Source organism: Balaenoptera borealis, assembly GCF_965194805.1.
Source record: "Balaenoptera borealis genome assembly, chromosome: 3".
Taxonomy (NCBI): Eukaryota; Metazoa; Chordata; class Mammalia; order Artiodactyla; family Balaenopteridae; genus Balaenoptera; species Balaenoptera borealis.
The window spans coordinates 21,949,756-21,964,069 of record NC_138866.1 but is presented as its reverse complement, the minus strand read 5'-3'; the positions used below and the strand labels follow the sequence as shown (position 1 = coordinate 21,964,069).

General features: G+C 36.8%; 1 protein-coding gene across 4 annotated transcripts in view; it reads right to left on the bottom strand.

Moving 5' to 3' along the window:
- CEP128 (centrosomal protein 128) overlaps positions 1–14,314 on the bottom strand; it is a 444,997-nt gene that overhangs the window by 417,549 nt on the left and 13,134 nt on the right. For all 4 annotated transcript variants that reach the window (XM_082384674.1, XM_082384675.1, XM_082384676.1 and 1 more), the window contains exons 3-4: positions 3,800–3,961; positions 2,034–2,120 (exon numbers count right to left, since the gene is read on the bottom strand). In XM_082384674.1, coding sequence (XP_082240800.1) covers positions 2,034–2,120; positions 3,800–3,946 — 234 coding nt within the window. In that variant the 5' untranslated portion in view covers positions 3,947–3,961. The remainder of the gene's footprint in view (positions 1–2,033; positions 2,121–3,799; positions 3,962–14,314) is intronic.

Here is a 14,314-nt window from a genome sequence, read left to right as displayed (position 1 = left end):
TCCCTCCCTAAACAGAACACACAATAATTAAAATTTTTTAAATAGAGGATAATACTATCATGTACTTAGAGGACTTAAAGAATACAAATAGAAAGAGTCAGATAAATCACATGATAGTTGGCACATTACATACACTCATTTTTAGGTATGCCCATTTTACTGCTATATTTTGTAACAGTAAGTATTTTAATGCTAAGAAAGCAATTTTCACTGAGCAGCCCATCAGATTCACTTCTTGTGAGAAATACTCTTTCTGAGTTGCACATCTTCCCCTAGATTACAGCAGATGCCCCCCCAGGTTACTTAAGCTGGTAGGGTGGAAATCATTGCTCTATCGAGGGAGTGTAATATAAGGCAATGAGTGACATCCCCCTCTGGCATGCTGGGAGCAGAAATCATTGAGAGACAGAACAAGAATTTGAGGAAACTAAGGGGAAGACTCTAGACCAGACAAGGAACAGCCTAAAGTAAGAGGAAAGAATCTTATTCTCCTGTGTCCTATTTTAAATATGAGTGGCTTTGCAGTCTAGGTACTTACAACTCAGATGGGAAAGAAATACCTGTTGAGCTTATCTACTTCCCATGTATAAAACTACTCCCCCAGGGCTTCCCTGGTGGCACAGTGGTTAAGAATCCGCCTGCCAATGCAGGGGACATGGGTTCGAGCCCTGGTCCAGGAAGATCCCACATGCCGCGGAGCAACTAAGCCCGTGCGCCACAACTACTGAGCCTGAGCTCTAGAGCCCGTGAGCCACAACTACTGAGGCCTTGTGCCACAACTACTGAAGACCACATGCCTAGAGCCTGTGCTCCGCAACAAGAGAAGTCACCGCAATGAGAAGCCCACGCACTGCAACAAAGAGTAGCCCCCGCTCACCACAACTAGAGAAAGCCCGCATGCAACAACGAAGACCCAACGCAGCCAAAAAAATAAATAAATTTATAAAAAATAAAAATAAAAAAAAAACTACTCCCCCAGAGCTCAGCATTATTCAATTCTAGGCCTACCAATTCTGGGAGAACACATTCTGTGTTTTAAAAGCTTACCTGTACAGATGTTTCACTTAATACATAGTTTTATTTCCCAATTGCTCAATTCAAGGGAAATTCATCTAATATTCAACCTGACAAAGTAGGTTTTTCTCTGCTACTAGTTAATAATGTTTTTAATTTTTTACTAATAAATTAAAGAGCAAAGAATTAACTCCCATTATTAATAAGGTAGTTAAATCTAAAACATTTCATGAGCTACCCAAATATATAAAATCTATGGCCCCATTTGCAAATATACCATAAATCATAAAAATTTGGTAGATGCAAGGAAGTCCAAGTTTATTTTCTAAATGAAAGTAGTAAAAAAACCTTATGAGAGAAAATATGTTCCCTGTGCTCAAGCAATTAGCTTCCGATTACAAGCAAATGATGACTATACTTCTGCTTTGTAAAAAGAAAATAACAAATAATCAATTAAACTTGGGACTTATGTGACAACTCAGTACAGCACAGATATATATAAAACTATCATTATAGCACACATGTAATACTAACCTTATTAGAGTGTATACTCATAATTAGAAACATGAAGGAATAAATTTCATTGGTTTTCTAAGAGTTTACAGAAGATGAGTTAGCAAATTCCAAAAGAAGGAAATAAGAGACAGAATTAGCAAAATATTAATAAAAAAATATTCATTTTAGGGAATTCCCTGGTGGTCCAGTGGTTAGGACTCCATGCTCTCACTGCCGAGGGCCCAGGGTTCAATCCCTAGTCAGGGAACTAAAATCGCACAAGCCATGTGGCGCAGCCAAAAAAAAAAAAATGTAAAGCTTTCAAATTCAATAGAATCTAATCTATATAAACTAGCTGGCAAGCCATCTGACAAGCTAAATTTAAACTATAAAATAATAAAGCAGTTGAAAAGCTAAAGCTATTCACAGTGGTTACGTCCTTTATCTTACATCCATACTCCTCAACAACTAAATTTCCAAAAAGGTAGGTAAGAGGAAATGCAAACATATGTAAACATTCTTACGTGTTCTATAGCCCCCGCCTGTCCATTACTATATTCTCGATACTGTCCAAGCATCTGGTCGACTTGCCGCAGGTTCCGACTGGTGTCCTAAAGAAAGAAAGTGGACTTTATTGCTCCAAACAATGTTTTCCCCAATCAATCTTAGCAGCATATCAAACAGCTAGGTCACCCGTTTGCAAAAGGTACAATTTATATAATAATTAAGTTGGGTATCAATATACTTCATAAATATCAAATAAATCTTATTAACAGCACTGACAGAGAAACTCAAATCCATCTGCAATTTACTTGTGTGAAATCTGAAGCACAAAATTTCAATCCTTATCCAAGGTTCCATAATAAGTTGGCAACAAAACCATAAATTGGAAAAGAATCCTCATCGTCAATTTGTGCACCTCAACTAATTCAGACCCTCTTTATAGAAGAGAAATCCTGAGAAAAATCTAGTCGATTGTGTTCATGACAAGCAAATCATTAGGATCAATGTTATTTCAATTATTACTTTACCTCAAGAACTCCATTAAGAGAAAAGAAAACAAAGTATCCTTTAACTTTTAGCTATAAAATTTGTTTGTAATTACAATAAAAATGGTTTCCACCTAAATATGCTAGGTTTCACCTGAGAGGTAAATGGAGGCATTTCTTTCAAAAATATATACTTACTAATATGTTTCAGTAGTGGGAAAGTACAAGAATTTGTACTGCAAAAATCCAATATTACGTTAATTTAAATAAGTTTAGAAAGAAAAAGTCTCCTGAGTTTTAAATCAAATTATGGTTTCTCCACCAGAAATTAGCCTCTTCTTATCTAAGCATACTAACCCAAAGCAATTGAAAGCCAAAATCCATGTTTATCCAGGCAAAACGGAAGTTAAGAGATTAAAGGGTAGGAAAAAAAGTCTGAGTTTTCTTTTCGCCCTTCCTCTACCTCTTTTCCAAAGCCCTTTCCTATGGAGGGAATGTAAACTGCTGCCACTCAAACTTCCAAACACTGTCAAAAATTAGCCTCTAAATAAAAATGCCATCTCAGTATCATTCATCCATGAATAATTTACCTACCCAAAATATGAACAACTTCTTTAAAGGCAAATGTCCACAAGAAGCTAAACTATGGTAATAATTCCTATTGGTTTCACTCCCACAGTATTTTATTTGAAAATACTGCCTTATCCCAAAACATTTCCACAACCTATCATATATTTCAAATATCTTTACTGACTGTGTTAGGCAGAATAATGCCCCCAAAGATGTCCAAGTCCTAATCCCTCGAACCTATGTATATGTTTCCTTATATGGCAAAAGGGATTTTGCAGCTATGATTAAGTTAAGGACATTGAGATGAGGAGATTATCCTGGATTATTGGGTGGACTCAATCACAAGCATCCTTAAAAGTGGAAGAGGGAAGCAGAAGAGTAGTCAGAGTGATATGATGTAAGTACTCAACCCACCCTTCCTGGCTTTGAAGGGGAAGGAAGGGGCTGCAAAACAAGGAATGTGGGCAGCCTCTAGAAGCTGGAAAAGGAACAGATATTTCCCTAGGGCCTCCAAAAAGGAATACAGCCCTACGGACATCCTGCTTTTAGTCCAATGAAACCAGGGTCAGATTCTGACCTACAGAACTGTAAGAAAATAAATTTCTGGGTTTTTTAGACATCAGTTTTGTGCAAATTTGTTACCGTGGCATAAAAAACTAATACACTGACCGAAACCATTTCTTAGCTCAACCTAGTTAAAATCTATTACATGCAACCATTGCTAAACTAACCTGTAAAGTACTTGTTATAGTGTTGACCTTCTCAGTGACATCCACAGTAGGACGATTTCGAGTTTCCCTGTGTATTGAACTGGCAGCCCATCGACCCAATCGGTCACGAGAGCGCAAGTGGTCTGAATCGTTGGAGGATCCTGCCATTGAGGTGCAAAAATCCTTAAAAATAAATCCAGGTCAAGGTCAATCAAATGGTAAAGAGCACAGAAATAAGAGACTAATTTAACTATTTACTTTTTGATCTTTTTAAGTATTTATTACATTAGCCCTTTGCCATATCATAATTTCTAACACATAGCTTGAAAACACAAGTCACTTCCACATGTAATTCTCCCTCCTTTGTTTTTTCTGGTTTATGAGCAATTCCTCAGACATTTACAACTCCAAATAATAATAATCACTTAGTTTTGTGCAATGCTCCTAAATTTTATAAGCTCTTTCACATACAGTATCTCACATAACTCTACCAACAACACTGTAAGGTATATGACACACATAGATTGGTATCTCTACAATGAAGAAAAAAAAAACAAAACAAACCACAGATATTCTCTAAGGCTAGAACCTGCAGGTCTCAATATTAGTCTGATGTCCATTCTTTTTTCTTTAATTTATTTATTTTATATTTTTGGCTGCATTGGGTCTTTGTTGCTGTGCACAAGCTTTCTCTAGTTGCAGCGAGCAGGACCTACTCTTTGTTGCGGTGTGCAGGCTTCTCATTGTGGTGGCTTCTCTTGTTGCAGAGCATGGGCTCTAGGTGCACAGGCTTCAGCAGCTGTGGCGCACAGGCTCAGTGGTTGTGGCTCGCAGGCTCTAGAGCACAGGCTCAGTAGTTGTGGAGCACGGGCTTAGCTGCTCCGCGGCACGTGGGATCTTCCCAGACCAGGGCTCGAACCCATGTCCCCTTCATAGGCAGGTGGATTCTTAACCACTGCACCGCCAGGGAAGCCCTAGTCTGATGTCCATTCGACTAAGCTATGAGAACATGTGTATCTTTAAACAAAAATACAACACACACAGAATGACCTAAAATAAAAGAATTCCATTCACTGTACAGTGAACACTCTCATACACCTTAATTTAAAATATAGTAGAATTAAACAAATGCAGTAACAGAGGTACAAACTCGACAATAACAAGTGTGTGAGAAGATGGAATCTTCAACATCTCCACCAAAATAGAAAGCCAAACATCCTGAATATAATCTCATCAGTAGAAAAGACTCTAAATATGCTTTCCTCCCATCCTTACCTCGATTTTCAATCGAATGCAAAAGAAAATTATTTCACGCAAGACGATCTCAAAAGTTTCAGAATACCTTTTATAGAAATTGAAGAAATGAAATATATTTATAACAAAGAAGCATCAGAGAAAATTCAATTATCAAAAGTGAAAGTTTGAGTATTCCAATAATTTCATTTTCTGCTTAATAGAAGGTTAACATAATCTTTATTTTAACATTAATTGTTATAATCTTCCTAAAATCTATATGGCCAGTTTTCTGGCCTTTTAAATACAGTATGATGAAACCTCTCTTTAATAATCAAGAATATTCTGAAATTTTTGGATCTTTATTCTGAATGCATCTGGGAAGTACATGACCATACATCTAAAGCCAAGATAAAGGGAATTTGCTAAATATGTATAGATTCTCAAGCATTTAATGAAAGTAGTCATGCTTTTAAAATATTAAATAAAATAAAACTAAATAAAAAGCAAGGAAGCTTGCTGTGAGTTTAGGTTTTTCAAAGTGAAATACAGTCTGTCCTTGTAGCACCAGGAAAAGAATCAACGGAACATCCAACTTCTTCCAACTGGCTGAGACAGGGCTAGCAAACACCTGTCACACTCGAGCCTCTCCTCTGCCCAGGCCTCTCAACTTCCTTCCTCACCTCTCTTCTCTGGTTCTCGCCCCCTTCCCCTGTCTAGAAGTACAAAGGTACAGTGCCCACGATGTAGCTCTCTAACGTCAGAAAACATGAACAAGAAACAGGCCTGAAGCAATTGTTTGGCTACGATTTTGCAGGATCACAACTGTTTAAATCCAAAAGAATAAACTTAAAAAGAAATCTTATATGTAAAGTTCACCTTTATACTTAGGAAATCACGTGTGTGTGTGCGTGTGTCTTTGCACGCCTGTGCGCACTCATGTGAGCACACCCATAAATCTATGTATGCCACATGACCTAAAATCATTTGCTCTATGTAAATGTACTTGCCAACATTTTCCATTAGTGAAAACAGGAAAAATCAACATCTTCTGAGAGCCTGCTACAATGCTAAGTACTATACAGATGCTCACACAGATAATCCAACTTAAGTCTCATAATAACGTATTAAAATGGGCAGTTAACCCCTCATCTATCGAGGATGCTGAGGGGGAGCTGTTAAGTAACAAGTCCAACATCATATAATGATTTTAAGTAGCAGACCAAGGATGCAGACCCGGGATTCAGCCAGGCTTCTCCACCTTCAGTATTCTCTTCATTCTACTTTGCTCTGCTGTCCCCTAAACACTACTTAAGAACAATCTTAACAGTTAGTAAAAATCATTAAAGGCAGCAGCAGGCCATGGCTCACATGTGTCTACAGCCTCTTCAACTCCCTCTCATTTCATTTAAGCATAAAAATATCAAAATGAGGGAGATTGGGAATCAAGTAGCAATATGAAATCTGTATTAGGCACCAGGAAAAAAACTAAGTGACATATCTATGCTGCATATAATAAAGAGCCTTGAAAACAAATCAAACCATTGGCCTCAGAGTAAAGGAGTTTTTATTTCCTGTTCCTTCCACTTCTTGTATAATGGGAAATAATAATTATGCCTGGATCTGTCAAAATTTTGTATCTAAAAGTATAATGAGTTTCATTTTAATAAGTCAAAATTCTGGAAACTAAATTGGAGTTAGGATACCACCACGCAGAATAAAAAGGTAACACTGAAAACCAGATGTTAACTATAATGGCTACTGGTGAGAGCAGGAAACAAGATAACCATCTATGAGACAACCTGATTTTTTTGAGTACCAAACTTTTAATAATAATCAGTTATCTACACACAACTTCAATGGATATAAATGGTGTATCAGACCCATCGAATGAGCAGACAGTCTGAGTTTCAATTTGACTACAAACAGGGATAACTGAAAATTTTATGGTTATTTTTAAAAATTTGGGAAAATATTTAAAATATAAAATAGTACAGAGACTAATATAACAAGCATGCATGTATCTACTACCTAGAATGTTATTATTATTCTTTTCTATTTCTGTCTTCTTTATTCTATTTCTATCACCTTATTTCCCTATTATTTTAAATAATATATTCTTATTATTATTTCCTATTCTGACACGTGTGCTTCTAATATTTTTAATAAAATATTTAGAATACTATAAATAAAGTCTTAGTACCCTCACACACTACCCTCCACCCAGTACTACTCCTGCCCCACCTCCCCTGGGATAACTACCAGAATGATTTTGTGTTTAACTTTCCACACCACACTTTTATACTTTTACCGCAGGTATATGTACCTTGCAGTCTTTTGTAATGGAAAACACATTATAATCAGTTGATAAATATTAACAAGTAAAGACACGGGATATGTGAATTTAAAACAGAAAATCTTAGCAGCATTACACAAAATTAACAACAGCATTAACTAAATTATTTGTAATTGTCACATTAAAGAAAAAAAAACCTCTCACCCCTATTAAGGATTACATACTTTTAATAAGAAAAAAATCACACTTTCCAGCATGAATTTCACTAATTCACACACAAAGTCTTCAACTTTTAATTTCAATTACTTTGAGCAATAAAAGATGTTCAAACTCCTGCATCTGATGGAACTCCTGTAGAAATATCAAGATTTTAAGGTGAGATATATCTGAGAATTTTGCATGGTTTTTTTTAATAGCTTATGAAACATTCACTTTTACAGCATATGAAAGGACTTCAATTATGTGTCATAAGGGTTGAAGGACTTTAAAGACATTAAAGAATCTGATTATAATAAAAAATAGAAATTAGATTAGTATTTCATTGTTGGTAAAAACTTAGCACTTTCTAAAACTATTACTGACAATTCAAAAGGTCAAACACGCCTCTCATAGGTAACAGAGAGAGCACCTGACCCTAAATGTCACAAAGCAGAAGACAGATATGGTGGCAGAGGTCCAATCTTAACAAAAGATGCCAGTCAGCCAACACCTCCACTCCCCAGACATGGAGTTGATGGAGGAAAAGAGAAACAAATGAGGAAGAAGTGGCCACTAGAGTTGGCCCATGAAGATAGTTCCCAAGAACCCCTTAAGATAACTAAGAAGAGAAGCACAAAACAGTAAGCGCCAATTATACACTCTTCACTGACCATTAAGAATGTACTATTTTATACTACAAGTAAAAAATTAGTTTTAAAAAAGTACTGTTTATCCTAATATCAGTGGCATTAATGAAAATAAGATTTTCAGGCCTCTGAAAATCTTCCCCCCAGTGAAATCGTACCCAAAGTATTAGATTCACTCCATGTTGATAAAAGCATACTGAGCAGTCACATAAAAAAACAAATATGCATGGCCATGCAAAACTGTTCTATCTAATAACCTAAGAAATATAAATTATCAGTGAGATGCTTTTCTAGCCCATTAACTTGTTTTCCTTTAAATAATTATGTCTATGTTAGCCAGGTGGTAGGGGAAGGAACACTCCTATCCTCTCCTACTGGATATGTGTAAGTTGATATAAATTGTCTGTTATGTCAGCAGTTTGTACATTTAACCTACCAACTACACTTCCAAAATTTCCCCTAACAAAATCATCTGAAATACATACAGAAATTTATATATAAGGATATTTACTGAGAAGTGATAATACAGGGAAAAGAAAAACAACTTATATTTCAAATTATAAGAGAATGGTTAAAACACAGTACATACAGGTAATAGAACAGTACACAGACATTAAAACCCTGTTTCTGGAGACATTAAACAGCAATGCAAGGGATAAAAGTATGAATCCCAATTTTGTAATAAACATTATATGATGTCTGTATGTGAATACAAATTACCCATATACCAATTTAGAGGAGCAGGAAAGGACGATGACAAAAGGGGAAGAAAATAAAAGTATATATATTTACCATGTAGAGTTTATAGCCGATTTCTATTTTTTAAACATTCCTATCCTTCCTGAATTTTCTACAATGATTGAATAATCAGAAAGAAAAATATAATATATAGTTAAAAGAAAGAAAAACAAATATAAAGATCCCCTTCAGAGATAGCAGATTAATAACAAGTTGACAACCTGGAAAATGTGTTTAAATAAAAGCTACACATTCAGAACCCCCTTTTTCCTAGCAGCTGTTTCCTTTTCCTTCCTGGCAACTTACCTGACCATTCTTCCTAGTCCCCTAACATCTATCTAGGTAGGGTCGTGTCACCAGTTCTCACCAAGTGATGAGCTAAAGAATTAGGATTTCAATGCCAATCTCTAACGTTTCATACTGAAGAGTACTGGCTGGCCAAAGAAACCATTTATCATGAGTTTGTGAGCTAAAAGAATGATTTTTTTAAAATTATGTATGATTCTTTCTTTGCAATTTTGTTGAACGACAGTCATTAGATTCAAAAAATGATTCTCTTAAACATCCTAAATACTGGAATGAACTTAAAAATTGAAGGACTATGTGAAAATATATTAATGTGTACTGGCATGGCTTATGCAATCAAATTCTGCTTTGGAAAACAAATTTAAAGTGGTTCAGGAATGATATTTACTCACTACTACAATTTGAATTCCAAAGAAGAATTATTAAGACTAGTAGAAAAACACCTAGTATGCTCAAGAAAAATCTTCATCATTATTTTTAAAGAGTTAAAAGAAAAAAGTTCAGTTGGATTAGAAATTCATTCTTATTACCATAAGAAATTTCAGCATGATGTTTGTTGACAAAAGAAAAGAAAGAATTGCTAAATTTGAAGAATGATTAAAGAACTCTTAAAGAACAATTTAAAGAAACAATCACCTAAATCCTGGTTAAATGTGAGAAAGGCATTTCCTTTAACTGGAGAAAAAGCAGTAAATACTCTCTGCAGCCTACTACCACCTACTGGTACAACAAAATTTACCATTGATGGGAAAGCAGTACTATTTACGCTGTCTGCTTTTCAGATGCTGAGCTTCTTCCAAGACTCTGGAGAGGACTAAGATGGGTGACCTTGGGTGAAAGTCTCCAGAGACTTAGAGAAAGCTCTGGGTCTGAAAACAGATGGTACAATTCTTAGAATAGTTTATTTAGCTGCTCCCAACACATCAGTATTTAAAGGCATAAATATTGTTGTTTCTGCCTTAATGAACCTTATAACGAAGACATATGGCCACCAGAGCAAGTAATGAACCCTTCATCAGTTCTCTCCCACTGAGGATCTATCCATCAAAAACAAATGCCCATATGCAAACCTGAACACTGCAAGAGAGGAAAACTGCATTCAGCCCTGTAATTTCAACCCTTTAATAAGAGGACTTGCAGTGAGTCTTTACAAACTCAAGTCCACCTCTTTTATTATTTCCTAAAGAGCCATCAGATTGTCTTCATTATAATGATGCACATTTGTATGTATGAGAGCTGTAATTTATTGATTCTCAAGCCTCTTTTCCTCAGAGCCAGTTTAAAACAATTAGGATTTGCAAGCTGTTCCATAAAAGATAAGCAACCAGCATCAGGGGTGATGTTTCACAAAGGCTGACTAGTGCATGTTAAGTAGGTGATTGCCTCTGTGGCCTCCAAGTGCCTCAAACGTCCCTGTCCAAGGCAGCTGTCCTCAAAGAACATATTCAAGGTAATGATGCTGATATTTAAAGGAGGTCAGGGGAGCTAGGGAGTGTATTTTAAGCCTAATCACTAACCAAGTTCAAAATTTTTAATACATTTCTCACTGTTTCAATAGCTGTAGGACGTGTGACTGGCTCATCCTTCAAGAGAAAAAGTTAACAAACCAGCAGAGGTTACCATGTACAAACAATTATCACCTGTATCTGTCTTCTTTATGTCAGTCCTCCTCTGTAACTTAATCTCCTCAAACCCTTTTGGTAAATTCATATAAGATCAAAGTTAGATTGGAAGAATCAATATTGTCAAAATGACTATACTACCCAAGGCAATCTACAGATTCAATACAATCCCTATCAAATTACCAATGGCATTTTTCACAGACCTAGAACAAAACATTTTTTAATTTATATGGAGACACAAAAGACCCCGAATAACCCAAGCTATCCTGAGAAAGAAAAATGGAGCTGGAGAAATCCGACTCCCTGGCTTCAGACAATACTATAAAGCTACAGTAATCAAAACAGTATGGTACCGGCACAAAAACAGAAATACAAATCAATGGAACAGGACAGAAAGTCCAGAAATAAACTCACGCACCAATGGTCAATTAATCTACAACAAAGGAGGCAAGAATATACAATGGAGGAAAGACAGTCTCTTCAATAAGTGGTGCTGGGAAAACTAGACAGCTACACATAAAAGAATGAAATTAGAACATTCTCTAACACCATACAAAAAAATAAACTCAAAATGGATCAAAGACCTAAATATAAGGCTGGACACTATAAAACTCTTAGAGGAAAACATAGGCAGAACACTCTTGGACATAAATCGCAGCAATATCTTTTTTGATCCACATCCTAGAGCAGGGGTCCCCAACCCCCGGACAGTCCATGGCCTGTTAGGAACCAGGCCACACAGCAGGAGGTGAGCATCGGGCGAGTGAGCGAAGCTTCGTCTGTATTTATGGCCACTCCCCATTGCTCACATTACCACCTGAGCTCCGCCTCCTGTCAGATCAGCGGCAGCATTAGATTCTCATAGGAGTGTGAACCCTACTGTGAACTGCACATGTGAGGGATCTAGATTGCATGCTCCTTATGAAAATCTAATGCCTGATGATCTGAGGTGGAGCTGAGGCAGTGATGCTAGCACTGGGGAATGGCTGCAAATACAGATTATCGTTAGCAGAAAGGTTTGACTACATGGAGACCATAACAAATCAATTGCTTGCAGACTCATATCAAAAACCTATCAGTGAGTGGCAAGTGAAAACAAGCTCAGGGCTCCCACTGATTCTGCATTATGGTGAGTTGTATAATTATTTCATTATATATTACAATGTAATAATAATAGAAATAAAGTGCAGATTAATGTAATGCGCTTGAATCATCCCGAAACTATCCCCCCCGCCTTGGTCCATAGAAAAATTGTCTTCCATGAAACCGGTCCCTGGTGCCAAAAAGGTTGGGACCACTGTCCTAGGGTAATGAAAATAAAAACAAAAATGAACAAATGGGGCCTAATTAAACTTAAAAGCATCTACACAGCAAAAGAAAGCATAAGCAAAATGAAAAGACAACCCACAGAATAGGAGAAAATATTTGCAAACAAAGAGATCAACAAGAGATTAATCTCCAAAATATACAAACGTCTCATGCAGCTCTATGTCAAAAAAACAAACAACCCAATTAAAAAATGGGCAGAAGATCTAAATAGACATTTCTCCAAAGAATACATACAGAGGGCCAAAAAGCACACAAAAAGATGCTCAACATCACTAATTACCAGAGAAATGCAAATCAAAATGACAATTAGGTATCACCTCACACGGGTCAGGATGGCTATCATCAAAAAGTCTACAAACAATAAATGCTGGAGACAGTGTGGAGAAAAAGGGACCCTCTTGCACTGTTGGTGGGAATGTAAATTGGCACAACTGCTATGGAGAACAGTATGGAGGTTCCTTAAAAAACTAAAAATAGAACTACCTATGATCAAGCAATCCCATTCCTGGGCATATCCAGAGAATCCGAAAGGATACATGCATCCCAATGTTCACTGGAGCACTATTTACAAAAGCCAAGACATGGAAGCAACCGAAATGTCCATCACCAGAGGAATGGATAAAGAAGATGTGGTACATATATACAATGGAATATTACTCGGCCATAAAAAAGAATGAAATAATGTCATTTTCAGCAATGTGGATGGACCTAGAGATTATCATACTAGGTGAAGTAAATCAGACAGAGAAAGACAAATATATGATATCACTCATATGTGGCATCAAATTTTTTTTAAAAAGATACTAATGACCTTATTTACAAAACAGAAACAGACTTACAGATATCAAAAACAAACTTATGGTTACCAAAGGGGAAACGTGGCAGGGAGGGATAAGTCAGGAGCTTGGGATGAACACACACACACACACACACACACCTCTATTCCATGGATGGTGCCAGGAGGACTCAGCCCCCAGGCTCCATTATGCTCCCCTTGCTGGAGTTAAGAGGGCAGAGTCGCATGGACCAGGACCCATCAAGCAGGGGGCAGGGGCATTTCCGGAAAAGGCTATGTGGCATACAAAATGACTGTTTACTCAGACGTGGAGATAAAACTAGTAGCTGCTTGAGTATATATCTGCCAGGTGTTAAAAATTAGTGCAGTTTTAAAAGAAAAATAAAGTTACTTAACAACTCTTTCCCTGTCTCACAGATATTCTAGACCCTTACACCTACACATACTTCTAAAAGAAATGCGGCAGTTTAAAAAATTAAATTAAAACATGTCAAGATAAAAAACAATAAACAAAAACCCAAGAGAAGAAAAAAAAAAGAAAACAGAGAGAAATGGACGCTAGCAAACAGAATGGATTTCTTACTTGTAGTTCAGCCCTAGAATTGTACTCTCTCTATTTGCTGACAGATAAAAAATAAATACAAACTGCACTATTCCCAAAACAGCAGACAATAATGCAGCCCTCTAGGGGTGCAGGCAACCCCTGATAATTGTCCAAACTGTTCCAGATTGGGCAAGACATCAGCCTGGGCAAAGACAGAGCTAGGATCCCCGAGTTTCTAACACCATTCTGTTTAAATCAGAGGATGAAAAGTGGAGAACTATAGACCAAATCCAGCCAACCAATAGGTATTTTAAAATAACACTCATTGTGTTACCTTAAAACCTTAATTTGAAAACAAAGAGACTTCACATAAAAAATCTAATTTCCAGTTTCTCTTGAAAAATCCAAAGATCTGGCAACACTGGGGATGGATTTTCCCATGGCAACACAGACGTAAATAGTGGCTGCCCTGGAGTTAGTCATGTACCTTCCTCTTGCCCTTTGCCCTTTGCAGTCCCCACTGGGCCTGCTTCAGCAACGTGTTACCCAATTAGCAGTTGAGTTTGCAACCCTACTTTGGATAAAGAACCAAGACAAAGGAAGTTTATCAGCCTCATTCTCCAGTTAAAAATGAGCAATTCAACTGTGAAGAATTAATCAAGGTTAAATGCTCGAAAGATAATGCTTTCCTCTACAGACCAGAAGGGAAATTGAGTAATACAGCTTCGATATTAGCCATGCCTATACACTGTAAAACCAGAACGAGATACAAGCATTGAGCATAAGGACTTGATTTTCAGCAAACTACTTAGAATGTTTTCGCACTA